The 25,829-nt window shown below is 38.0% G+C and overlaps 1 protein-coding gene across 1 annotated transcript in view; it reads right to left on the minus strand.

Annotated features, from left to right (window-relative positions):
* Nucleotides 1-2,480: 2,480 nt before the first annotated feature.
* mtmr14 (myotubularin related protein 14) overlaps nt 2,481-25,829 on the minus strand; it is a 63,252-nt gene continuing 39,903 nt past the window's right edge. Inside the window, 9 exon segments of the mRNA XM_052017583.1 lie at nt 2,481-7,415; nt 10,730-10,882; nt 12,734-12,910; nt 14,905-15,035; nt 15,359-15,411; nt 17,980-18,040; nt 18,042-18,115; nt 19,758-19,813; nt 23,235-23,305. Of these exon segments, the coding sequence (XP_051873543.1) occupies nt 7,238-7,415; nt 10,730-10,882; nt 12,734-12,910; nt 14,905-15,035; nt 15,359-15,411; nt 17,980-18,040; nt 18,042-18,115; nt 19,758-19,813; nt 23,235-23,305 (954 nt within the window). The 3' untranslated portion in view covers nt 2,481-7,237.

Below are 25,829 nucleotides of genomic sequence, written 5' to 3' on the forward strand. Positions count from 1 at the left end.
CATGTTATTTACAATTGGGTGCACTGCATCCAAGCTGCACTAGAATTCTACACTAATCTCACAGGGATACTAAACAGAATGAAATGCAATGCTTAGTGTCAAAGAAAATAAGTCATGGGTACTCTAGTGTGTTAAGGTTTCTCATCCTTTTAGCTACCAATACATCATACGCACACAGATTGAAGCGGGTTCCCTCCCATTCTCTTCCCACAGCGTCCCTCCTTGCCACACAGCTCAGCATAGAATTTTTCCTGAGAGAGATAGAACAGAAAACCCAAAGTATACTCGTGACCATTCACACATCCATTTTGCTCGACTGAAACAGAACAGAAAAGAATGATCGAGAGACATTTACACCCAGTGAAAAAAACAAAGTTTAAGAGCAATAAAATGTGTAGACTCCCCAATCATTTCAGACAACCAAACCTGCTCTTCAACCCAATAAAAGGCAGCTGGAATGGTTTCTACAGAACATTCCAATAATCTATTGCTTTACGCAATGCCTGAGAACTAGAGCAAGATACACTAGTCACCGTCCCATTCAGATCCTATTTCTAAAATATTCAAGTGTTTGACCAAAAGTTAAATCAATTTGGAAAGGTTGGAGAATGACACATCCTTCAGCATCCAATACTAGAAGAATAATGCAGGAAACATTGCCTGATGAAAAGTTTTGGCAGAAAAGTAACAATACTTCCATTTGCTGTTCCTGCTGTGTGTTCATTGTAGCTTTTGCATTTAGTTCAGATTGACTGCTTTTAACAGGTAAAAAGTCAGGGCCCTCAGTTTTATCAATAATTATCAAGAAGAACTGGAAACTCATTTTGCACAAGTTAAACCAAAATATTAAAATAGATCAAGTTACAATGAAACTTGTTTAATTCAAATCCCTCCAAGTCATGTATTTTGCTACTGGCCCACGTTATTGAAGAGGAACAGATTAACTCTTTTGAAAGTACTTAAATGTCCTACAAATTACCTTCTATGACTGATGTGGTTTAGATAGATTGGGTATTACTTGTTTTCAGGATCTACTTGTTGGAGGAAATTTCTCTTCGTCTGAACAATTGTCAACTAAATATAGTTTACTAAAAACCCACTTTTTTTTCGATATTTACAAACCAGAGACTTTCTCTGATCTCAATTACATACATTCCCTGAGTCCTGATAAGAACTTACTAAATGTCCTACAAATTGTTGGCTTGTTACCCAGTAAAACTGACTTTTCTTTATAATGTCCAGCTTTGCAATCATCTACGCTCCTACAATTTTGGTCTCGAGCATTGCAATTTTAGTCACAGCGATGCCGTCAATTTTTAAGGCCCCCAAGCCCAGTTAGGTGCTTCTTAAAACCTCTCTGTCCAAGTTTCCAGTAATCTGTGTTAATTATCTATGTGTATCAAATTCTGGTTAAAAGCACTCCAGTGGGACTTAAAATCTTAAAACAAATTCTTGTTGGTAGTTGCTCACTTACTTAAATTGCTCACTTCAAGCAGCACCTGCTCTCACAAATAGGCTGATAAACAGAATTGAAAGAAATTTCAGATTAAGTTTGTGCAATGGCACAAGGTGACACATTAGACTTGACTGAGGTTATAGATGACTACAACTCAGAAAAGTTATTTTATTTGTTAGTTGCTGATAAAGTTTAACAGGAATTTTAGGAATGAAATCTTTTTTTTTGCATTACTTTATGAAATGTGGGTGACCCCGTCAAGGCCGCAACCTTAATTGCCCTTAAGGTGGTGGTGAGTCAATTGAGCCACCACACGATTTAGATCAATGAAGGTACAGCAATATACTTTCAAGTCAGATGGCATGCAGACATGCTGAATGGGTCTCAGAAATTAATCTGGTCTGATTGCTTTCCATTTTCTAGTTATCATTAAAGTCAAACACAGCCCAATGAATGCATTTGACTGTGTCACGAGTCAAGATGCATGGGGGACATTCAGGTGGAATGGGGAGAGAGCCTTGGGGGTGGGGGAGCAAGGAAAAAATTGTCACAGCCTGCCCTCATCCAATATACATGGTTAAAGGCTAGATGGCAGTCCTTGCAACCAGCAATGTTTATGAAGATGAATTCATTTAAGAAATATTCATTACCTCCAGTAATGATTTGAACCAATTTTTAAAGCTTGGACATAACTACATGAGAGGGCAGCATTCCTCAATGCAGATATGGAAATGAAATTATAAAAAGGTGGATAAATGCTTATGCTGTCATTTATGTAAACTTCATGAGAAAAATCTTGTGGGGAGAATTTGCATGCCCCATGTAACCGCTGCAAGTTTTGTACTTATACTTCACTGTACTTGTGCACGACAATAAACTCAATGACGACTTAGACCCAGATTCTGTAGCTTTCTCCTAGACTACTTGAATCACTATCTGAAATAGTTTATCTTTTAAGAATCCTGTACTTGGGCAGGTTTTAATCAAGACATCAACACCAAAAATCACAGAAAGAAGAAAAACCTCCTGATGAAGAATTCAAGTTTATTATTTTAACTAAATTGAAATACTATATACACATGCAGAAAGTACTGCCTGAATCAAGTTCAGAAAGTCCTGAATCATTACAGTCATTTACAATATCACAGGATTTTGTACTTCATGGAACAGTAATCTGTGAAAATTTAAATCCTATCTTTCTTCACTTTAAGGGTACAGAGAACAGAATATTCCATAAACCATTCTTGCAATATACACAAGACATTAACAACATACTTTTGCTGAAGTTTCTAAGGATAAGTGACTGATCTAACAAACAAGAAAACCGAAGGCCTTAGCTCAGCAGTATACATGTAACCAAATTAAAGGTGGCCAAGCCATTATTTCTTCTTACTGAATACTGGTAATTTTACATGGGATCATCCAAAACTAAAGAAAATAAAATAGGAACGATACAATTCATTGAGTTTAGAGGTCCAAACAAAGACCAGGCCTCCAGGTTGATTGATCAACACTCAAAATCAAATATGGCTAAGTTTTGAAGGTGCTCTAAAATATGCCTGACCTTGTTAATTGGCCATTGCAACTCAGGTCATTATGTCCTTCCAGACTTGAAAAGGTTGAATGTGGCAAGGAAGAGAACATATACACAAAGGCATTTCAATAAGCCACAGATGCTGGAAATCTGAAGTAAAAAACAGAAAATGCTGGAACACAGGAGGTCAGGCAGCATCTGTGGAAAGAGAAGTAGTTAATACTTCAGATCTGGGACACTTCAACGGTCGTCTATCACAGACCTTAAATGTTGATCTTTTCTCTTTCCTCAAATGCTGCCCTGACCTGCTGAGTTTTCCAGCATTTTCTGTTTTTATTTCAAATACACAAACATAACCTTGTCTTCTACAATAACTTCACATCCCTCACCACTGCATCAATAAAAATGCATCAGGAGCCACAGCACAGGTGTTCTCAATATGGGAGAGAAACAGGGTCCTCTCCACAGTCAGGCTGCTATACCTTCACATGATCTACAAAATATGTTGGAATCAGTAGTAGTCTAATAAAGGTGATTAGCAGTGTACAACTAGGGATTTCAATCCAGTGTTACAGCAGAAGATTCTTGTTCAAAAATGCCTTTTTTTTAAAAAAAACAGAATAGAGTTGAATTCCTCTTTACAATATTATGCACTATTGAAGGAAAAGGTATACTTTTAAAGGGTTAACTAGAATCCCTTTGTTCAGGATGGATTTAAAAGAACATCTTGATTGAGGAATGGACTGCCAGAATCTTTAAACAATACTGCAACAAATGCTGTATTTGTTGTTTGGAAACTTTGGAGATGTTACTTGTTACAATGGATAAAAGTATTTTCTTTACATCGGCAATGGGCAAAATTGTTGACACATCCTATGTCACATCACCAAGTGTTATCATCCAGAACTACATGGAAGAATGAGAAAAATCACGTGTACAAGGTGGCTTGGTTATCAAATTCTTCAGGGATGCCTTTTGACCAACAGCAAAATTTCTGTTTACAGGAATGGTTAAAAAAAATGTCCTATTGCAGATTAATGTTCTTAGACCTCAAGAGGAGAAAAAAAAAGGGGTTGGAAGAATAAATGGCCAAATACTTTGCAGTTAAACCCAAAGCAACCTTGATTTTATAAGAGTACCATTTATTAAGACATAACCTGTGTCAATAAAAGGTAAAATGCTCTTTAAATTATTGAAGCAAACATGGATGTCCAAATAGGGTAAAGAGGAATTCAACAAAAAAAATACAAATGACTCAGCAAATGTAAATGGTAAAATTGAGTGGGAAGGTTTTTGTTTAATGAATAGCTCTTATACCTTAAGGCATCTTTCAAAGCTGGCACTGGTGGTAGTAATGAGGAGCACAAGTAGAGGGGGAAAACCCAGTGTTCTCTACAGTCCTGTAGTTATCCACAAAAATTTCAGTAAGTTTTCATTGCAAGTTGTCTTGATAGAAAAAGATTTTAATATGCTAGTATATTCCTCAGAAACAAACTGATCAGGAAGTCACAGAGCACCTTTCTGGGTTTCATCTTTAAGTATGCCATAAGAAAATAATGATGTAATAAACTGTTGCTCACAAGAAATTTGGCTCCACAGCACTCAGATACAAGGCCAGTGTAGAATAACAATCAAAATTTGTGAAAATAAAGTTATGAAGTGAGCATTAAGGTGTTGGTAGATGTGGTGTTAGATTGTGTTGAAATGCTAATCTGCAACAAATCTAAATAACCAAAAGTCAGAGGGTTACAATCTACATCCATCAAAGCACATCCTTTAAAGCAACGTGTTATATAAAAATATGAAAACTTTAAAGATTTTTAATTCACGTGTCATGAGGACATTTTGTTAGGTAATCACTGTCCATATATATATATATATATATATATATTCATAACACAACAATCCAAATCTGCAAAGCACATACTAACCTGCAGATTAATCCTAATTCTCATTATCTAAATTATTAAACAGGTCAGTTTAATCTACTGTTAAGTAACCATGATTTCTTTAAAAAAAACTGTTCTATTACTTTCAAAAAAAATAACAATACTGTTTGCTTTACAGACTAAGCACCACTTTAAATTTATGTTTAGTAAGGACAGGTAGGAGTGGGAAATATATAAATGAACTGCAGATTTTTTTTAAATGCAAATACTGGAAATCTGAAATAACAAAATATTCAAAGTGCACAACAGGTCTGTCAGCAGAAAAAGTTAGATTTGGCCAGAACTGAAAAATTTATATTCAAAACATTCTGATTTTTAATTCGTTACCAGTGTTAATGCATTTTGTACAAAAAATGGAAACCTATCATAGCTTAAAAAGCTACTCCAGTAGTGGTAAAGGGAGTTGGGAGGGATATCGAGTGCCATTTGTACATTAAATGTCAGAAAAAGTAAATATGGCATCATGTGAATGAATATCAAATCAGGTAGAACTGGAGGGACATGAAATTAGTGGAAAGGACATTTAAAACAATTATGTAACTAATTCAGAAAAAAATAAATATTTGAAGATATTTGTTAGGCAAGGCAAGATGAAAAATTGGGGATTCAAAACACAGCCAGATGCTCAAAAGACTTGGACAACTGAAAGTTGAATGTTGCTTGTCCAGACAGACCTTGCTCATCCTTGACATCCAAGGACAAAAGGTGGAGGCGGCAAGATCTGGATCCCTGATGTGATATTTTAAGAAAGATCATGCAGTGGTGGGTTGGTGTTACAATACATATTTTAATGATAATATTTTTCTTGGAGCAGCCTGGAGACAGAAGACACACCTGGAATCAACAATTATGGATGGATACGATGCGGTATGTGTTGATTTTTTCAATTTTGGAGTTGGAGCAAGAGGAAAATGGTTTCCTGATAACAACTATTTAATGGACTTTCTTAGGATCAAACATTTTAAATCCTTTGTTGTATCCAATTCCAAAACTGCAATTTTGACTACCTGTGAAATTATGATTTAAAAAAATAAGTATGTTAGACATAACTTGCATGCAAGAGTTCAATGTCAATTTCACAGTCCAATATTTGACTGCTATACAAGGACGTCAGTTGTTTTTTTTAAGCTTTCTCCCATGAAGACTTCTGGCAGAAATTTTAAAATGGTTCCTTTTTACTAATTCAAAAGCTGCAACATACAGCTTCTCCCCTCATTCAATCCTCGGTGGCAGATCCTTATTTTTTATTTTAAGGCAACTCTAAAAAGGTCCTGTAAAGTCTAAACTATACAACAGAATCCAGGGATTAGCTCTATTCTTCAAGAGGTTATGGATCATATTAATAGGGTTCAATATGTACTTAAAGCAGAGTCAACTAGAATTTTTAAAAGTATTACAAAAATATTCAAGTTTTTAAGCAGGTTAATATGCCATATTAAAAATAGAAATAATCTTAGAGCAGTGCTGAATTAAATCTGCTAATGAAAACCTACTATTCTACTACTGCATTCTTATGTTGTCAGGACATTTTCAAACCAATTCATTCCTTGGATGGGCAAGGTGGGTGAAATCTTACCAAATCTGAGTCACCACTACAGACAATTTTCCAAAAATCACAGGAATAGTTGTGGTGGATGGACACACCAGATAGCTTGCCTGTATTACTTTAGCCGAGGTGTTAATCAAGCTAACCAAACAAGTCTTTCTGCAACTTCCACTAATGAGACCACCATAATGGCTTACTATATTAAAACTTAAGCCACTGGGAATAAGAGGAAGCAAGATTTTTCAGGTTAATAGGGTAAACAAGTGTTGTTAAATAATCATAACACTAATTTTATCCTTACCTGGCTAGCTTGAGAAGTAACTTTAAAAGCTTCAAAGCTGCTTAAGAAGAATACCACTGTCCAGATTCACCACTAGCTCTGACTGACAGTCATGACTCAATGTAGGATGTTCCAGCTTCGAACATTCATTCAAAACAATCTATTTCTGAAGTTCTTCAATATAAATATATAGAGAACAACAGTACTTCAAGGACGAACAGTCCCATCTCAAGTCCTGAACTTGCTCACTTCAACACATGGATGCACAGGAGAGAAGGGAAGAGGGGGACTACTCATCTCCAGCTTTCAGAAATAGGGTTCAGTAGAAGAAAAAAGTTTTCTAACAAGCAAACACAATCTAAAAATCAAAAGAGAAAAATGTTTGAACAACAAATTCACAAGTCCATCTTTGGCATTTCACAGTTAATATCTGCACAGTGATCCATAGATTTAAAAAAAGAGACAGGCTGTGTCAGACAATGCTGTTTGTGCCCCTCAGTCCGACTCCACGGGCAAACTGTTCCAGAAGTCCACCAATGGCTGATGGGCTGGAAGATATGGATCTGAGACCCACAGTTGCACTGTACGCAGACAAGAATATGGCTCTGACTTCCTCTAGTTTGGCCCTTCGTTCTGGGATGAGTGGATGTCTGCAAAGAGAGAAATGTGTTAATTCTAGTGCTAATTTGAGATTCAACCAAGATTGTTTTTTCCATACAAGTTTTTCAAAACAAAATGCCTTAAAAGTCCAGAAGTATTTCACCTTTCCTTTACTTCAAAAGTAAAGAGTCCTCTAGTGGTGTAATATGCCAATTGTCATTGTGTTAAGCTGCCAGCATGTTCTCAAGAAAACAGATCAGCTTCTTGTTGAACTTGGAGGTGCAAGCATTAGATGCATTGGACAGCAACCACAGCAATTGGTAGAACACACTACATTAGTTCCACTTTTGCTCTTGAACCAATCAAATTAGTTCAAAGTTAAATAAAAAAATAAAACAATCTACTGTTTTAATATTTGAGGACAACATGTTATTTACTGATTTTTCCCGAAAAAGAACATTGTGGGGATTGCTTGCGAGCAAAATGTTGTCCCAGAGAGTGAAAGCATTAATTACCCTTATTTAAGTATCAGTCATGCAGTTAGATCCACCAGGATCCGATGGGGTTTAGAACACCCGTGTGTTGACTTTAAACAAATTCTAAATTTACATTCAATTACAGTAGGCTTGAAAATAGACTAAAATGTGGTGCTAGTAACAATTTTGGGGTAGACGAACTTTTATAACTTAAGATGTCACTGTAAAATATCCTTTATTTTCAGGATCTGGGCAGCATTGCTAAGACCATTTATTGCCCATCCCAATTGCCCTTGAGATGATGATAGTGAGCTGCTTTCTTCAGCTGCTCTAGTCCTTCTGATGAAGGTGCTCCCACACTGCTGTTGGGGAGGGGATTCCAGAATTTGGACCCAGTGATGATAAAGGACCAGCAACATATTCCCATCAGGAAGGTGTGCAATTTGGAAGAGAACCAGTAGTTGCCATGTGCCTGATGTCCTTGTTCTTCCTGGTGGTAAAGTTTGGAGGAGATGTTGGAGCAGCCCAAGCAAGTAACAGTTGTGTATTTAAGATGGTACTCATTGCATCCACCAGCATCAGTGGTGGGGGATTGGACGCCGATAAAAGTTGTTGGGGCTGCACACATCCAGGCAAGTCAAAAGTATTTCACTCCTGACTTCTGCCTTGTACATCTGTGTCATCAGCAAAGGGAATGAATATTTAGGTGGATGAAAAGATGCCGATTAAGTGGGCTGCTTTGTCCCAGATGGTGTTGAGTTTCTTATAAGTTACTGTAGCTGTGGCATACTTGCAAGGAAAGAGAATTTCAAAACACACTTCTGCCTTAGAGATGGTGGAAAGGCTTTGGGTTATTAGGCGATGAGTCACCCGCCACAGGATACCCAGCCTCTGACCTGCTCTTTTTGTCATGGTATTTATGTGGCTGGTTTTGGTTGCATTTCTGTTCACTGGTGAGCAACCCCTAGGATGTTGAAGGTGTGAGGCACAGTGATGGTAATGCCACTGAATATCAAGGGTAGGTATTAAGATTCCGTCTCGTTGGAGATGGTCATTGCATGGCTTTCTTGCATCCCAAATGTTACTTGCCACTTATCGGCCAATGAACATTGCCTACATGCAGCAAGACCTAGGCAAAGGCTGTTTACTTGCCAAGATGTAAATGGAATTGAACATTGTGCAAACATCAGTGAACATTCCACTTCTGACTTACAACAATACAGTATTTAGTCACAACTAGTAAATATAGCATAGGTTAAAATAAGCCCATCTTTTAGTCTGCTTCCTGATCTTCACATGTCATAGCATCCACATATAGGGCATTTTTTTTTTACTTTAAGCTTCACAGGTGCACTGTCAGCTTTACAAGTTACCCAGCATGACCTGTATCAAGTACAACTTAGTGTTCTAGCCCTGAGTATAAATGCAAACTTAGCAGCCACTTCTAGACCCCTAGAAGCAAATGGAAAATGCATCATCATTTTGCACAGTATATTTATGACATGTATGAAGATCACAGAGTCTTCATCTTTTGAATGTCAAGCTGACCTCAAACTTAACTAGCAGAAATGTTAGTTATCAACAAAACTCCTACCAACTTCAGTGAAATGCATGATTACACTAACCCACTGCATCACAGGCCTGCCAATCTCAATTTTGAGTTTATGCAATGGAATGGAAATTGTTAATGAGAATGAATGACACAGGAATTCATCCACTAGAAATCTATTTGGTGGAATCTTATTCTTTGAAATATTTTCCCAGATGGATAAAATCAATTTATATTTTTTTTAATATCTATCCCCTTAGTGTAAATGATTGACAAAAAAAAACTTAGATTTAATTATAGTTGTAATTTTGACTTAAATGTCTGATAGCATACTTACTTAAAACCATGACTTTGGCCAGTCAAAATACTTATTAAAAAGAGAACTTTTCCACATTGCCAACTAAGCCACAAATGGTTTAGATGACAATGTGGAGACTCCCATATTAACCCCCATATCGCTAATGTGCACAGCGTTCTGTTTAGTTGGGGATCTTATTTGGCAGGAGTGTTAAGGGCATATTGTATTGCTGGGTAATCATTTTCCATAAAGGGTCTTTTCTTTCATGAACAAGAATCTCATAGGATTCATTGGCAGTGTCAGCAAAGGTTTGTTGTCTGAAAGCAGATGGATTTAGGAATTGTATCTGTTCTTTCCGCAACTCACCTTTATTTTCAGCATTTCAATTCTGACAGCTACTTAAGCATAACTGATTTATTTCACTGACTGCAAGAGGCTGCAACAATTTGTGACACAGATCAACACAAAAGTCCTCCTGGCAACCTGCTTATTTCCACCTTTGTATTTTGGCTTTGTTTTTTCCTTTCTTTCTCCCACCCCCACAATTATGCCTATTGCACAGAGAAAGCCTCAAGCATTTGAAATTAGTCACAAAGGCCCAAAACCATAATGCACCGAGAGCCTGCCAAAAAAACATACATAGGAAAATAAGTGAACATTCATTTCTCCAATTTCTTATTTGGTTAATTCTACTTTTAGCTCCCTATATATTGACAATTTGTTCTCCTCCAATTCTGAAGGACTCCTCCAAAAATAACATGACATCTTCCAGATTCTCATCAATGTTGCTGAATACCATGTTTCTCTGAGGAGTGCAAGGTACAAATGAGTCAAGTGATTACAAGTATTTTCTTCTTTTGAAGAGCCCTGTTTCTTCCAAGCTCCAGCTGAGAATGGAAGCTCAATGAATAAAGAATTGTGCAGACAGTGAAAGAAATCAAAGAAATGAGTGGGTCAGATGACATAGACAGACACAGGGAGATACCTATTACAGGATTAAATAATTTTGATGCAAAGTTGCATAATCTCAGCAGCACTCACAGTCTCCCATTGGCTCCATCATCTTGAACGTTGAAGGGGAGGGGTGAGTCATTGGTAACTATAGCCGGGTCATGAATACTGCCACAGCCAGACACGATCTGCCAGCTGCCATATTCCGTGGAAGAGGATGAAGAAAGGGAATACTCTGTGGAGCTGCACAGGAAGACAGTGAAATACAACATAAGCACAACTGGGCCCTTGGACCAAGCTAGTGTTTAATTTTTTTTTAAATTGCTTTGAATGGTTATGCCAAAAACTTTATGAAAAAGTTTCTCAATTAGTTTCTTCCCTTCTGGGAGGCCAGTATTTTCTCTGTGCGAAAGGCACATTAAGCAAAGCAATGTCTGTCTGGTTCTATAGATTAAAGGTTCTGTTAGAGGTCATTATAAAATTATGTGACATTGAACACTGATAGGTTATAGCTAAGGCATGTGACACATACGCAATAAAATTATTTCAGATGTCACTCTATCCAATTCTAGTAGACACTAATGCCATGAACATTTACAGTCCCATGACTGTAACTCTTCCTGGCTTTCTCAACTAGATTCTGCAAGAATTAAACTCAGATTTGTAGAAGTTGAAGTCCTCTCCAAAAAACCTTAATAGGATGGAGAAAGGGCAGAGAGAGTTCCATATTCCACTCTTTAAACTAATGCTTTCTTTAAAAAAAAAATCTCTAAACAGCAGATGCTTGTAGTTTTTCCAGCTGTGCAAAGACTTGCATGTGCTGGATGCCAGACAGCCAATGAATACTTTCTGCTGCAACACCGAACAGTCAGCATGCAGCGCCAAGAACAATGTAGATCTCTGTTGTTTCTTTGATGAAGTTCACGAATCCTGTTGCCAGGTGCTTTCCTAGCAGGATTGGAAACTAAGATTGTAGGAAACGGCAGAGCTAGGGAAATGTCATGTTAGCTCCTTGTCAGGGAATAGGACAGAAAGAGGGTTTTAATGAAAATATATCCCATAGCACAAATAATTAGCTTTATATTAAGGTAGAATTTGCTTAATTGCATTTTGAAATAATGTTAGAAAAACAAAATCTTAAAACAAAATATCAGTAATGAGTTTAGATAGAAATGGGGTGAAATTAAACACACAGCAGGGCACTAAAGAACAAGAGGAATTGAAGCCAAGAGAAACAAAGGTGTACAATGAAGGGAGAAATATGTCAATGATACCTCAAGAGCCAAATTTTTCATTTTTCCTTTTCAGATTTTCAAAACAGGTCAGTAGCTCACGACCAGTGAGGGTAATTCTTCAGCACCACTATAGTACAGAAGGCATGGTGAGGGCCTTACCAATGCCAACCCTCTGTCCAGAAAGTAGGAATGCCAACTTTAGCACAACGACCACAAAAGAATATTTACAATATATTGATTAGCTAGACTAATAAGTTTTGCTTAACCCAGGACAATGTGCTACCACAGTTATGCTGGCAGTAAAACTTAGGGCCAGAAACTAGTCAAATACTGTATTTTTCCAAGATGATTAACAATAATTATATTTCAGAAAGTGATCTATTCAAGTAAAAGTTCTTTGCAACCTCACAAGAACCTAATAAGGTACAACATAAATGCAAGTACTGCCTGTATTTCAGACACCAATATCTGTAGGCATTAAAAAAAGTTTCACCACGAAATTGCAAAGAAGAGAACAGAATAATGACAAAGCCAAGAATGGAACACAAAAGATCTGGATTAAGAATGGATTCCTTGCATGCTCATTCAAGTCCAAAGACCATCAATTAGGTTTGAATAATACTGCTTAATGTTATGAATAAATAGTATTAGAGTGAACACTTTGATATAGTTGCCATTCTACATGATATTGTAATAATTCTGCAATTATTCACAATAATATTATCTGAGCTCCTTTTCTATCAAGCTATCAAGATTCCAATAGCCAGTGAAAAATGAATTTGAACAGAACCTGCATAGTAGGGTAACCATAACCTGTTTTTTCCCCCCCCACAGTCAAGGAGGATTGAAGCATACTAACCTTCTTTCAGGAACAGCCAAGGGGCTACTACCAGTCCTCAGGAAGTTATTTTCTGACTGGCAGAATGATGGCCTAGGTTCAGATACACCAGGTTGCAAGAACCGATCTTCTGCCTGGTTAGGCAAGTGTGGTTTATTCCACATAACAGTCTGTGGCGATGATGTCCTTCCTCTTCTCCTGGAATTCAATGCAGGCAGATAAAATGTTAGAACAATAGAAATAGAGGATGGAAATGAGTTTTATTTAAATCTAGAGATCCAAATCTGATAACAAGGTAATGGCATTACACTGTCGCTTCCACACGTGTAACCATGCCTCAAACAGTATGATGGGCAGTCTTGTATTTCAAAGCAGTATAGACTAGTTATAAATTTAAAGTAATGCAGTGAACTCAATTGCTTTCATGTCAGAGGATGTACAGATCCAAGACCAAGAGGTCTTGTATTTTCACAGCCAGCCTTGGCAAAGGTACAAAGATTATGTTGCTAATGAGCAAGCTAATTAAAAACTTAATTCTTAAGATCCAGAGACCACAAAAGCAAAATACTTCAGATGCTGTAGATCTGAAATAAAAACAGAAAGTGCCAAAATATTCAGCAAACCAGACAGCATTTGTGGAGACTAACACAGTTAGAAATAAACAAGTTTCAAGATGCTGAGAAAGTTTGGAAATAGGTCAAGCTCTCCCCCCAACCCCAAAAGACTGACCAGTCTTTCTCATATGACCTATATGGTTCTGTCTAGATTTGGGTTCCTCCGAAACAGTGCTGGCCCAGGATATCACACTCACCCCATATGGGAAGATATTTGACAGTAAAAGTCTTTACGTAAGAGACAGTGCGAACTTTCTGAATACCATTTTCCAAAAGAATTCACTTATTAGTCTGAATATTGAAATGATTTTTCAAGGAGGATGGTGGTGAAGCAGTTAAATTTTGCCCTCACAGATCCAGTTCAATCCTGATCTCAGGTGTTGTCTGGGCAGACTTTGCACACTCTCTCAGTTGCTGGATTTCCTCCCACATCCCAAAGACATTATGGTTGGTTAATTGGCCACTAAATTATCTGTTATTAGTTAATAGCAAAAAAAATTAAAGGGGAGTTAAGTATATTTGAGAGAGAAAAAAAAGTTTGTAGGAGTACCAGTAAAGAGGGGGAAAATGGTGCTAATGGGCTTGCTCCCCTGGGAACCAGTGTGAATTCCAATGGTTGAATGGAGACCTTCTGTGTTGTGATAAGTATAAGGAGCAATGGAGCATCAAGGAATAAGAAGAAATAAAGCAAGGTATTAAAAACTAAAAATATCCAGAAGATAAACACATAGGGAAATGTGGAGAAACATGCACTTTGCGGAACTACAAAGGAGTAATATCAGGATGAATAGGATTGAGGGAGATAGGACTATATTAAAATTGTATCAACATGGATGTCTAAGAAAATGAATGATTTAATGACAGTACATGAAAACAGACTGACTATGTATTTCTAAGCAAAAGCAAAATTGTGAAAGCTATTTGTAGCTGGAAGATGTACTCCTTGTAGTGGCAACATAATACATCTGGGACTGTGAGTGATATGCAAGGAGATATTGTGCTGCAGTTAGGATTAAACAGTATATTTGATGTTTTCATTTTTGATTTTGTCTCTGTGAACTTAAAGGAACATTTAAAAACTCTGTCTCACTATCACCAGCCTCTGAGAAGGAGAGGTGAGAAAATAATATCCTTGCTGTTTTGAAAGTGTTTTTGTTTATATGATGAATCTCAATGACGTAACTGCAAGAAAAGTATCATCAAAAGAAAATGATGCACTGGGAATAATCCAGAAGGTTCAGCTCAGTTGTTCAGTATCTCATGTACACATCCATTTTAAAAATCCCAAATGCAAAAAACATTTGTTCCTTCCCTCCACAAAATAACCTAAACAGTATTACTTACTTTCTTATCTAGCTTTTAATAGAGGCAAATCAGGCCTTTCTTGACAATAAGAATGTAGTTATATTAATCTTCTACATCAGCTAATGATCAGGCCCGATCAATACCTTAAGTTAAAGGAATATTAGACCTGGCAAAATTTATACATAAATTCGATATCTGCACTGCTGGTTCCTCTACAAAGCTTACACTTCGGACATGTGACACAAACGGCTAGAAAAATCCACACTAACCAACCTTGTATTAGAAGTTATTGATTGAAGTTGAAGTAGAAGAAATGTGGCATTTAAAAGTGCAGCACACAAGGCAATATTATTTGACTTCCAAGACAGATGGGAGTAAAAATCAAAAAAGGGAGGACAAACTACCTAGAGGAGAAGAGGATACATCAGTGGAAAAAGGACAGAAATAAATTTTTGTCAACTAAAATATTTAGATGTTTTTATTTTCAGTTGAGGCCACATTTAATTTATCAACCAAGGCACTGTTTCAGACTTAGATCGATTCAGAGACAGTCCAAAGCATTTTGTGCCATTAAATTTGCTTAATCTGTATTACCAAAGCTGTGCAGTAAAAGTCAGACTAATGAATTTATTTCGTGCATCAATATTGCATGAAATATAAGTCAACAGAATCACTGCATGTTTGTTTTTAAATGCACGTTCTCCTGCTTACTGAAATGTCAGCTAACTTCTTTGGTGTACTGCATCTCAAATAAATGTTGCTTGCACTCATAAAAGTTACCTAAATTTAGATGTACTCAAGTAATTCATTTGAAAAATTACAATAGAGATAAAATATCAGGGTCATTTTTTTTCCTGATAATAAATGCAGAATCAATAAAGTGACATTAATTTGATAGTTGTGTTTTGTGGGTAACTTGGCTCAGTTCCAAACTCTGTAAACACGTGCCGGTATTCTTCAGAGTGACTGAGTCACCAATCATCTTTCAAGGCAAATAGCAGTATGAAGATAGTGCACACTTCATATTTATATCATTTATCATAATTGGAATGTATATAGATGGTAAATTTGATTCACCACTTTCCTGACCATTCTATTACCTTTTTAGCATCTCCATTTAGGCCATCTTTGGCCCTCACTACCCTTCTACACATTTGGACACCATTCCCTCATGTCCACACTGTATCAGAGTAAAACATTTTTGGGTCAAGATGGCAAGGATATGCCATTTCCAAATCAGTGATATGCACAGTGAATGTGAAGAACTGAACGAAAGACAATGGTACAATTAAAAAGCTAATGGGAAAAGTCAGCACCAAGCATATCCCCATCCTCAATCACAGTGGGGTCTAGTATGTGAGTGCTAAAAACAGAGCGAAATATTTACATCCATTTTCAGCCACAAGTGCTGAATAGATGATCCACCTCAGCTTCCTCCTGAGATGTCCAACATTAACATAAGCCAGTTTTCAGCCAAACGGATTCACTCCATGTGATATCAAGAGGAGAAATGGATACAGAAGAGGGTCAGACAAGTTCTGAATATTTGTACTTCCAGATCAAGCATCACATTTAGCCAAGCTGTTTTAGCAGTTTCAATAGACCATCTACTTGACAGTGTAGAATATTTTCACAGGTATATCCTTGCCCCATAAAAAGGCAAATCAAAGCTGGCTAATTACCACTCAAGCAGTCTTTTGTCAATTATCTGCAAATTGATGGAAGGTATCATGAACAAGGCCATCAAGCAGCACTCACCAATAACCTACTCATCGGTGCCCAGTTAGGTTTTCAGCAGGACCTATTATAGCTCAGTTTCAGAAGTGGTATGGTCCATTGTTCTACCAGAGGAGAATTTTGCAGACACATTTATGGTCTCTTTCCAAAGCTCATCCCCACTGCCATCAGGTTCCTGAACTGACCTGAAAAGCCCGATTCTCTTGACATTAAGGCAACTTAGATTAAGTGTGCCATCAAGGTGCCCTGGTAAAACTGAGGTTCATGGGTATCAAGGGTAAAACACAATATTGAAATCATATATTGTGGTTTTTGAAGGTGAATCATCTCATCCCCAGTATATCATTGTACAGGTTCCCAGGCCTAACCATTTTCAGCTGCTCACCAGTGACCTTCCTCCCATCAAAACACAAGTAGGGGCATTACTGATGACTGCACGGTGTTCAATTCCATTTGCAGCTCCTCAGCAAATGAAGCAGCCCATGTTTCCACACAACAGGACCGAGACAACAGTCAGGCATGGGCTGGTTAGTGGCAAGTAACATTTGCTTCATATAAATGTTATGCAATGACCATGTTCAACAAGAGTGAGTCTAACCACTTACCCTTGACATTAACAGCATTACCATTGCTCTGCACTACACCTTCAATGTCCCAAGGTGTGAGCAGAAACTCAACTGGACCAGCCATATAGATACCATGGCTACAAGAGCAAATCAAACACTGGGTATTCCTGTGGGAAGTGACTCATATCCTGACAACACAAAGCCTTCCCACCATATACAAGGCAGAAGTGTGAGGGCATAACACAGCTACAATACGTCACAAGAGGTTCAACATCTTCCAGGACAAAGCAACCCATTTGATTGGCACCCCTTCAACCACCTTAAACATTTATTCTCTTCACCATCATCACATGGTGGATACATTGTGGACCATCTACAAAATGCACTGCAGTTGCTTGCCTGGACCAACTCAAAAGAGACACCCAAACTCACAACCTCTGCCATCAAGAAAGACAAGCAGCAAACAGGTGTATGGGAACACCACCATCTGCAGGTTCCTCTCCAAGTTGCTCACCATTCAGATGGAAATATATCACTGGCACCTCCTTGTCACTGGCTATAAATCCTGGAACTCCCTACCCAACTGCAATGTGGGAGTATGTTCACTTGATAGGCTGCAGACATTCAAGAAAATAGGAGGCTCATCGCAACCTTTTCAAGGGCAGTGAGGGATGGGCAATAAATGCTGCCTTGCCAGTTAACATTCAGATCTCTAAAATGAGAAAAATTCTTCAATATAAGAGAATTAAAAATAGATTTAAAAAAGGGAAATAAAAATAAAACAAACATTCCTTCATCAGTTATGGTGCCTCAGTGAGGTTTTGTCATGTAACAACATTGTGTGCATTTAGGTTAATGACTACAGGCCACGTCATAAATTCCAAGCCAGACACAGGCATCATTGAGGCAAAACCAAGAATGCAAGAAAACCTTTCCACCCAGCTAAAATTATCCTGCTCTCACATTCCTCAAACTACTTCTAGGAAGAGACCAAATAGAGGTAATGAAACACAAAGTATATACAAACTAAAAAAGCACAACTTACCAAGCACCTGCGTTGGTGGGCCGGCTGTCAGTTCTACTGCCTCATAGTTGAAGCTTCCTGCAAGTGGTGGGAGACTCCTCCATGATGACAGAGAAATCGCTACCCAGACTGGTGGTACTTCCTCGGTCTGTACGTGCTAACACAAGCACACATTAAGTGGAGGATTTATCTCAAGGCATGCATCATAACTGCACAAGCCCAATGTCTGATTAAGATAACAGGAAAGGTGACTCAATCTTATATTCTGAATCCCAGAGCATTTTGTTTTGAAGACAGCGTTTAGTCACAGACACTTTCCATTCAGAAGAATTTTTAATTCTTAAAGGAGGCCACAAAACACTGTTTAAAGAGCCCCACATTTCATTTAATTCTAAGTTGTCTTATTCAGGGACCATTTAATGCCCAAAGATTGAGAGCTTTATTGTTTATTGGAACACAACTAAACAAGAAATAGGGGAATCGCCAACGTGAATTCCTGCATTTACTTCTTAGACAGAATCTCTTCTATTTCAATTTTTATTTCAGCGCATGTTTATGCAGAATAGTCAATATGAAAATGTGATCAGGGTCATAAAACCTAAAGCAGAGCTGACTGTGGTTCCCTGTCTACAGTGCCAATGTTAATCTTTTCAGATGCCTCTTCATAACAGCAGCGAATCACAAAGCCCTTTCAGAGCAGTGAATGGATTCTGAGAGTACAAAATGAGTTATGGATGACTCACTACCCTACCGAATAATTGAAGTTTCAACATATACATTATGAAAGGCAATATATTTGTTAATAGCTATACTGGGTATTGAATTTTAACAAGTAAATATAAGCCATATGAGATTGGGTTACATAACGCATCACAAGTTATTGCCTTTTTCAAAAGGTCTGATTGCTGCAGTGATAAAAAAATTGCAATTCTCAGTCAGTTTTATAGATGGTAATTACTTATCCTGAGGACTACCCTAAATATTTTCTTAAATTACTGCCTTACTGTATTTTCAAAATAAAGCTCCTGTGTAGAATTCTGGAAGCCCACTATTTTATAAAATTAGTGAAATGGACTCACTGCATGATGCAAATATTAAAATTTCTTTGAAGTATTTCATGCCTGTCACCAATGACTGATTGTTCCTTTTACAAATGGATTGTGAATTAACTCACCCCTCTCTGACACTAGCTTTATTAGTTACATCAGAGCAAGTCTGCAGGTAGAAATCTGAAGGATCGATAGTTTTTCCAAGTTCAAGAATGCTTTGGGATTAAGAACATACCAAATATTCTGAATAATGACTTAGTAGCTGGGTACAGTTACATACAGCAGCTACTAAATCATGCCAGTGTGGTCTACAAAAATATTTTGCAGTGCAAAGAACAGATCAAAAATATTTCACATTCAAAATAAAATCAATGTTGTAACATTTTAATTCTGCCAGCATATCCTCTTATAGGGTAAGCAAATACTTTTTAAACTTCAGATGTACAAACTAGGAACAATAATCCTGCATTGCAGTAGGCATTGGGTTTTGGTGTCATTTATTTATCTGCTAACCTTGTAGTCCACTGCAACTTGAAATATGTAGCAAAGTACCCTATCACATTCACTGCTGTATTATAACCACTCTGTAGTCTGCAAGAATACACATTTAGCGTTTGTAACTATGACGGAAATTGTTTGATAACTGCAAATGTCTGGAGCCAAGATTGCATTAAAGTTATAATTAAAGTGAATAGTTATAGTAAGCTGTTTCTCCTTGGAACTAAATGGATTTGGAGTGAGTGTACTTACCTAATATGCAGAGATCATCCACAGGAAACTCAGCTTCTTTGTGTGTGTTCTTCCTTCTGCAAAGGAAAAGGGATAAATGGACAAGGCAAACTGGAGTTTCATTTTTTTTATTTTGGGCAAACAGCATGGTAAAACACAGGTATGGATCTGTCTAGATTAAAGTCTTTAATAAGATGTACCTACAGAATTTTAGCAAAGACTAGCATATGGAAATTTGAAAGGGGTTAATGGAGAGGCACAAAACAAATAGGTGGGACAAATCAAAAGATGCTGTTTTGGAGAAAGATGGCAGCTGGAACATACATGGAAAAATGTGAAGTCGCCCACTTTGGTAGAAAAAATTAGAACGGCAGTGTTTGAAAGGGATCTCCTTGTATTTGACCCACAAAGTTAGTGTAGGTACAGCAAGCAATTAAGGTGGCAAATGGTGCTTTGACCTTTACGGCAGAAGAATTTGCGTACAGGGATAGAGACATCTTGCTCCAGTTATATAGATCCTGGTGACATATGGTTTTGGTCTCCCTACCCAGGGAAGGATAAACTTGTGATAGAGAAAATGGAGCAAAAGTTCACCAGATTGATTCCTGAGATGGCATAATCAGATTTATTATCACTGACATATGTCGTGAAATTCATTGTTTTGCTGCAGCAGTACAGAACAAGATAAAAATTACTGTTATAAGTATAAATAGTGCAAGAGAGAAATAACGAGGTAGTATTCATTGCCATCTGAGATTCTGCCAACAATAGTGGTGTCATCAGCGAATTTATAGATTTACAGATTTATAGATTTACAGGTTTGTTGTGTTAGGAGAAATCAAATAAACTGGCCTGTACTCCCTTGAGTTTTGAAGAATGAGAGATGATCTCACTTGAAGCGTACACAAGTTTTAAGGTGCTTGATAGGATAGATGTGATATTGATGTTTCCCCTGGCTAGAACCAGAGATCATGGTCCCAACATAAGCGGTCAGTAATTCAGGACAGAGAAGAAATTTCTTCACTAAGAGTGTGGTGAACCTTTGACATTTGTTACACAAGACAGTGGTGGAGGCTCATGTACTGAGTATATTTCAGGCAGATCAATCAAATTTTAGATAAAAGAAATAAAGGGATCATAGGCTAGTGCAGGAACATGGTGCAGAATGGAATATCATCCACAATTTTATTGAATGACAGGGCGGACACAAAACAGCCAAATGTGTTCCTCCTGCTTTTACATCTTATGTTCTTATGACAAGAATACATGTTCATGGTCACTCTTAGATTCATTATTTACATGAACAATCTGCACTTAAGTATTGAGGGAATAATAAAACTTGCTGATAATACTGCATTGAGTAATTTGGTGAAGTCTGAAAATGTTATTGAAAGCCTGCAGGAAGATAAGCAGAGGAATGTGAAATGACATTTGAGGAGATAAGATGTGAAATTGAGTAGATTCATTAAACACAGCATCACAATAAATAAAACCAAAAAAAATGTCAACAACTTTGTTTTCATTACAGGAGGCACAGACTGAAAAGGCAAGGGTGTAATGTTGAATTTGTACGTTAGCGAGACTCCAACTGGATCTTAATGCAGAGTTTTAGTCACTATTAAAGGATGAACGCAAAATCAATGAACATAATCCTGCACATCACCCACTAAAATTTAACAGAAGAGGAATTACAGTCATGAGAAAAGATTTTACACATTCGTACTGAAATAGTTAAAAAGTAAGCTCTTCGAGACTAAAAATAATTTTAAGATATCGTCCATGGTAGACAAGTGGTTAAGTTACTGGACTAACAGCCAGAGTTCTGGACCATTAACCTAGACATAGGAATTTAGATGCTAACGTGGCAGTTGGGAAATCTAAATTCAAATAATGATCTGGAACTTAAAAGAAAAATCTATTCACTGTAAACAAAATATGAAACTATTGGAACGTCGTAAAGACGTATCTGGTTCATTCATGTTCTTCAGAGAAAAAAGATCTACCATCTTTATCCAGTCCAATGTGACTTCAGGTACACCAACATAATTGACTTTTAACTGTCTCCTCAGTTCAGGGACAATTAGGGAGGGACAACAAATGCTGTGGTTGTCAGTGATGTCCGCAACTCATCTTGGAATAAGCCAAAAAAGATAATTTGACAAATGTGTACTAAAAGGTGCTTAGAATAGCAGATTCACAGCCATGGATCATTACTAAACACCAGCCATAAATTCTTTTGTAAGGAACAAAACAGATGTTTTGCAAAATACTGAAGGATGTGATGAGTGAGCTAGGTTCATGGAGAAAGTGAACTCAAGCTTCAAACTGAACTTGGTATTTCTGTGCATTAAGATTCTAAAAGGCCACCATTGCTCATGTGCTCAAACTGCAGACAACACAGGAGGGCCATTGCATATGTGAATTGTTTATTGTGAAACCCAAAAGAAACATCTGAAGTCCACTTTGGTAAAAAAAAATAGAAAAGGTATTTTTAAATGACAAGAGAATGGATAGGTGTTAGCATTCAAAGGGACCTGTGTGTCCTTGCATACATCACCTCAAGACAGCATATATGCACAGTGAGCAATTAAGGCGGCAAATGGAATGTTGGTCTTTCTTGCAAGAAGTTTTAAGATCAAAACGAGATGCATCTTGCTACAAACATATATGGTCCAGGTGAGACATCACCTGTGATATTGTGTTCAACTCTTGACATCCAACCCATTTAAAGATATACTTGTGAGAGGAGTGGCATGAAAGTTCACTAGATTGGTTCCCATGGAAACAGGTTTGTTGTATGCACACTGAGCCCATATGGGACTTTACAAGAAATGAGAGGTGATCACAATGAAATGCAAAATATTCCGACAGCCTAGATGTGGAGTTGATGACTCCCCTAGCTGGGCTGTCTACAGGCAAGAGTCAATCTCAAAATAAGGGATCAGCCATTCAGGTCAGAAATTTCCTCATGCAGAGGCGAGTGAACCTTTGAAATTCTCTGCCCAAGAGGGCTGTGAAGCTCAGTTACAGTGCATATTCAAGTCAGAGATCAATAGATTTCTAGATATTAAAAGGAATAAAGGGATATGCAGGAAAGCAGTGCTGAGGAGTGCCTACTGAATGGCAGAATATGCGTGAGGAATCAAATGACCTACTCCCGCTTGTCTCTTAAGTTCTTAAGATTGGTAACTTGGTTAATTTTCTGCCCAGCTGCTGTAAATACTATGTGCCTTCCTGGTATCATCATTATGCATCTGAAATAGGTAGATCTAAATTGTTTTATTTCCTCATCAGAGTTTAAATCCTTGGTTCATTAATCCAGATTTACACTGCAGAACAGTTCAAGTGCTCTTTCTGCATCCCAACACCACAGATTAATAACCCATTTTGGACCATAACTGGAAACAGTAAAGTCTTAAGCCTGGGGTCACTGCAGCATCTGTCACTTGCTCTCTAGACCCGTCCTCCGACGAAGACCCATCAAGACAAGACCCTTACCTCAACTTTTTTGCCACAGAGAACTCTTCTGAAGTGATGTGCTTCAAAAAATTGAAGCAAAAGAAAAAAATCTAAGAAAGAAAAATAGAATTTGATTTTATATTTTAAAGTTCAAATGATTTTCCATGAATATACAGAACTAGGAAGGTCTAGCTGAAACCATTACAAACTTATCAACTCTTATTTGAAAGTTTAAAGTTAAAAAAATGCAAATATTGGAAACAGAGCACAACTATAAACATATCAAAAGAGAAGCTTGATTTAATATTTGTAGGCAAGTAATGCTTTCTTTTAGACAGGTACAGAGGGATGGTTTAGAGAGATATGGGCCAAATGCAGGCAAATAGGACTAGCTCCGATAGACGTCTTAGTTGGCATGGACATGTTGGGCCAAAATGCCTGCTTCCCTGTTGTATAACTCTATGACTCTATACTTCCAGCATTTTGTTTTCCAACATTTCTCTACTTAACAAGACTTGATTTTCAGTTTATTTTTCCTTTCAGCTTTAACTTTGTGAACTGTAATCTGACTGAGCAGTACAACAGCACCACCCCCTGGTTAAAACTACCACTACAGAACAGAATTCTTGAGAAATAAAAATCAATGCATCTTTCTTCCCTCCTTCCCACACAAGGAGATCAAAAATGCAAATTAGAATATCTTAATTCTTTTGAGCATTGAACAGTACAGCACAGCAAGGGCCCTTCGGCTCACTATGTTGTGCTGACCCATATAAACCTTATCCCCACTCAATCTATCTCCCTCCCTACTTCACCTCCCGTAACCCTCCATTTTTCTTTCATCCACATGTCTATCTAATAGTCTCTTAAATGATCCTATTGTATCGGCCCCTACCATCACCCCTGGCAGTGCATTCCAGGCACCCACCACTAAAAAAAACCTACCTTTTGACATCTCCCCTGAACTTTCCTCCACACACCTTAAACAGGTGACCTCCAGTATTGGCCATTGCCACCCCGGGGAAATGATGCTGGCTGTCCACTCTGTTTATGCCTCTCAAACTTATATTCCTCTATCAAGTCTCCTCTCATCCTCTGTCGCTCCAAAGAGAAAAGCCCTAACTCGCTCAACTTCTCCTCATAAGACATGCTCTCCAACCCAAGTAGCATCCTTGGGAATCTCCTTGGCACCCTCTCCAACGCTTCCACATCCTTCCTATAATGTGGATATCAGAACTGAACACAATATTTCACGTGTGGTCTAACTAAATTCTTATAGAGCTGCAACATAATCTCTCTGCTCTCAAACTCAATTCCTCGGCTAATGAAGGTTGGCACACCATACGCCTTCTTAATCACCCTATCCACTTGTGTGGCAACTTTGAGGGATCCATGTACCTGGACTCCAAGATCTGTGTTCCTCCATGTACTCTGCCTTCAAGTTCGTTCTTCCAAAGTGTATCACTTCACACTTCTCCAGATTGAACTCCATCTACCACTTCTCCACCCAGCTCTGCATCCTGTCTAAATCCCATCGCAACCTACGGCAACCTTCTTCACTATCTATTACACCACCAACATTCATGTCATCTGCAAACTTACCAACCCACCCTTCCACTTCCTCATCCAAATCATTTGTAAAAAATCACAAAGAGCAGGAGTCCCAGATCAGATCCCTGTGGAACACCACTAGTCACCGACCTCCAGGTCGGATACTCCCCTTCTACAACCACCCTCTGCCTTCTGTGGACAAGTCAATTTCAAATCCACACAGCCAATTTTGCATGGATTACATACCTCGTGTCTTTCTGAATGAGCCTACCATGGGGAACCTTGTCAAATGCCCAGCTAAAATCCATATACACCACATCCACTGCACTACTTTCATCAATTTGTCTTGTCACTTCCTCACAAAACTCTATTGGGCTCCTGAGGCAAGTCCTGTCTTTCAAAGGCATGTTGATGATCCCAAATGCTCATAAATCCTGTCTCTAAGAATCCTCTCCAATAGTATGCCCACCACTGATATAAGACTCACTGGTCTATAATTCCCAGAATTTTCCCTTTTACCTTTCTTGATCAATGAAACAACGTTTGCCATCCTCCAGTACCACTCCTGTGGCCAGGGAGGACTCAAAGATCATTGTTAATGCTCCAGCAATCTCTTCCCTCACTTCCCATAATAACCTGGGGTATATCCTGTCTGACCCCAGGGACTTATCTATCCTAATGCTTTTTAGTAGCTCCAACACTGCTTCTTTCTTAACCTCGACATGCTCCAACACATTTGCCTGTTCTACGCTAACCTCACATTCGTCCAAGTCCCTCTCCCTGGTGAGCACTGAAGCAAAATATTCATTTAGGACCTCCCTTACCACCTTCACCTCCAGACACATTCCCCTCCCACCACCCCCCCCCCCCCCCAATCCCTGAGCAGTCCTACCCTCACCCCAAGTCATCCTTTAGTTCCTCACATACATGTAGAATGCCTTAGGGTTTTCCTTAACCCTACTTGCCAAGGCCTTCTCACGTCCCCTTCTAAATCTCTTAAGTTCCTTCTTAAGCTCCTTCCTGGCTACCTTATAACTCTCAAGAGCCCCATCTGATTTTTGTTTCCTTAACCTTAAATATGCT

Source organism: Pristis pectinata, chromosome 6 (assembly GCF_009764475.1).
Source record: "Pristis pectinata isolate sPriPec2 chromosome 6, sPriPec2.1.pri, whole genome shotgun sequence".
Lineage (NCBI taxonomy): Eukaryota > Metazoa > Chordata > Chondrichthyes > Rhinopristiformes > Pristidae > Pristis > Pristis pectinata.